At 40.3% G+C, this 3,242-nt stretch overlaps 1 protein-coding gene across 1 annotated transcript; it reads left to right on the forward strand.

The window, feature by feature from the left end:
- Positions 1-253: 253 nt before the first annotated feature.
- LOC122080758 (heavy metal-associated isoprenylated plant protein 7-like) lies at positions 254-2,475 on the forward strand. Its single transcript, XM_042647589.1, has 5 exons — positions 254-492; positions 628-907; positions 1,004-1,209; positions 1,342-1,429; positions 1,880-2,475. The coding sequence occupies exons 1-5, from the start codon at positions 484-486 to the stop codon at positions 2,287-2,289; spliced, it is 993 nt and encodes a 330-aa protein (XP_042503523.1). The 5' UTR covers positions 254-483; the 3' UTR covers positions 2,290-2,475.
- Positions 2,476-3,242: the final 767 nt, after the last annotated feature.

Here is a 3,242-nt window from a genome sequence, read left to right on the forward strand (position 1 = left end):
GGAGGGCTATTGGGCTGGCTTTTTTTTTTCCCCACTTTAAACAAAATATACAGAAATAATAAAAATAGTCCAAAGTCCCAAAAGGTCCATCCATTTTCCAGCCCACCGCCATTTATCTCGATCTTCTCGACTGTGTAAAAAGACAAGCCCTCCGCCCTCTTTTGCACGTGCCACTTCCGCAAAAGCTACGACATCTCCATGACGATGACCACAAAGATCCACATCTCATATCCTACCCTACACTATATAGAGGAGGTCTGGAGGAAGAAGTAACAGAAACACTAGAGAACTAACTGAGAGAGAGAGGGGTATGTGAAACGAGGTAGGTACAAGAGACGCTGAAGCGATTCGCTTGTCGTCATAGCTTACCCTACGCGCTCAAATCTTGTGGCTCTCTGCAACTCCAGCTCTCTCGTGGTTCCTGGAAAGAACAGAACAAGGGACAAAAGAGAGAGAAAGGAATTAGGATAATAGAGAGGAAAAATGGGAGAGGTAATAAACCCTATTTCCTTCTTTTTATTATTCGAAGAAAGGAGCTCGATTGATTTTTCATTAATTTTTGTTTCTTACATTTTTTTTTTTTTCTCTCTCTCTTTGAGATGTTTATGTGATTGTCGTTGTTTTCAGGGAGAGAAGAAACCCGAGGAGAAGAAAATAGAAGACTCTAATAAAGGTGGAGAAGAGAAGAAAACGGAAGAGAATAAAGAGAAAAAGGAGGAACCCAAGGCTGAAAAGCCAAGCGAGGATAAGAAAGAGGACAAGAAAACAGAGGAATCCAAGGATGGCAAAGAAACCGACTCCAAGGAATCCAAGGAACCACCTCCACCACAAGAGATTGTGCTTAGAGTCTACATGCATTGCGAGGGATGTGCGAGGAAGGTCAGGAGATGCTTGAGAGGATTTGAAGGTTTGAGTTCTATGCCCCTTTGTTCTTGATTTGATTGCCTCTCTCTTACTTTGATTCAATGTATGAACTAAGCGTTATTTATCTTGTGTCGTTCAGGAGTTGAAGATGTTCAGACCGATTGTAAGAATCATAAGGTGGTTGTGAAGGGGGAAAAGGCCGATCCATTGAAAGTTTTAGATAGAGTTCAACGGAAGAGTCATAGGCAGGTTGAGCTTCTCTCCCCGATACCGAAACCTCCGGCAGAAGATCCAAAAAAGGATGATAAGAAAGAAGAAGTTAAACCAGAGGAGAAGAAAGAAGAGGTCCGTTCATGAAAGAAAATACCCAGAAGAGATTCAGATCTGTCTGCTTCGATTTTAAATTTTCATTTTTTTTTTTCCCTCTCCATTGTGATTTCAGTTTCATTCAAGATTTTCTTTGGTTCGTCTGTGCAGCCTCAGGTGATTATAGTGGTGTTAAAGGTTCACATGCACTGCGAAGCCTGCGCGCAGGAAATCAGGAAACGTATACAGAGGATGAAAGGTAAATGCTCCAATCAGTTCGTGCTCCTGTTTAGTATGCATCTTTCTTCTCCGATTTCATCAAAATATTCTTCGAATTCTTTCCCTTTATTTTTTCTTACCTTAAAATTAAGATACCCTTTTTATTATTCTATTCCTTTGGATCTCTAAGAAGGTCCCATGGGGTTCTCTTTAGAATCCTTTCAATTTTCGTCCTGATAATGCAGAACGAGAATATTAAAGGTCAAAATCCTCTAGAATTCCGACACAGTTCAAATCCAATCAACTTTAAAAGCGTACCTTGTATTAAAATCTCAGGGGATCCTTGTAATGAAATCTCCAGCCCATTGTGTGGTGGCAAAAAACACTGGAAAGCTCTTCTTAATGTTGTAGCTAAAACAGAAATGGGAATTAAATCACAGATTAAATGGTGACAATTTAAAATCTCAAATCTCGGGATTTGATTTTTCAGGAGTCGAAGCTGCGGATCCAGATCTGAAGAACTCACTGGTAACAGTGAAGGGCGTCTTCGATCCACCAAAGCTCGTTGAGTATGTGTATAAGAGAACAGGGAAGCACGCAAAGATCGTGAAGCAAGAGCCAGAGAAGAAAGAGGAAGAGAAAGGGAAGGAGGAGAAGAAAGAAGAAAAGAAGGGCGAAGGCGAAGAGAAAGATAAGGGAGGAGACGGTGGCGAAAAGAAGGAAGAAGGAGAATCCAAGGCAGAAGCAGAGGCAGCAGGGGAAGAGGAAAAGAAAGTGGAATTGATAAAGAATGAGTTCCTGTACTACTACCCTCAGTATCCCGCCAAATACGCCATGGAATACGTGTACCCACCTCAGATCTTCAGTGACGAAAACCCCAACGCCTGTTCCGTTATGTAACAAAATCGAGCCATTACAAGGAAAATGTGAAATTATATATGGGGAAAATTCCGTATTTTCCTTTCTTGTCCTTTCCATCTTCTTCTTCTTCTTCGTCTTCTCCAATTCTCAGTATAAATCTACGGAGAAAAAACTGTAGAAAATTTTATTTTGTACCATAATAAATAATTATGTTTCTTCTAACAATCTCGTTTGTTACTCCATTATTGAAATTTCTCTCTTGTTCTTCAATCTTTATTTCGTAATTTTTTTATGGGATCGTGCAAACACATGTTCGGGATTTTTTTTAGGATAATTTACAGCGCCATCCCTGGAGCATGTCACGATTATAAGAACATCTATCTATTTCACCAAATTAAACTCAGACCCCTTATTGTTAGTTAATGTTAAGTGAAGAGGTAAAATAACCATTATACCATTTTCACTAAAATTCATCGTCCATAACGAATTAACACACTTAAGAGAATCCTTCGGCATCATCGAATCATCCAATGTAGATGTCAGAGCGTCCACCGGCACTTGCAACGTCGACCTAGCATGTGTCGCGAATAGCCACTTGGCTAGTACAGGCAGCATTGGCTGCGGTCAAGGTTTTTCCTGCAGGTCTCATTCACGCCGTCGAATAGCTTGACCGAGAGGTTTAGATGGCAGGTTTGAGTTTGTGTCACTAGAAATGCAGTATCAAAGGTGGACCAAACAGAAATAGAGCCGTTCTCTAGGGAGATTACCTAAATCATCTAGTGTCGCAGAGAAGCAAAAATTAGAAAAATGGGCGAGTGAGTGAGTAATGAATAAAGAGACTAAAAAGTGAGAATGTCAGGAATGAAAATCCTATTGTTCTTCTCTTATTTTTAGGGATTCATTATTTACAGTATTGACGATTAGGTATTTTATCATCTGCAATGGAGACGACAGGAACGACGATGGCATCGGCTCAACAAACATCAGCAAAG

This window comes from Macadamia integrifolia, chromosome 6, assembly GCF_013358625.1.
Source record: "Macadamia integrifolia cultivar HAES 741 chromosome 6, SCU_Mint_v3, whole genome shotgun sequence".
NCBI classification, from domain to species: Eukaryota; Viridiplantae; Streptophyta; class Magnoliopsida; order Proteales; family Proteaceae; genus Macadamia; species Macadamia integrifolia.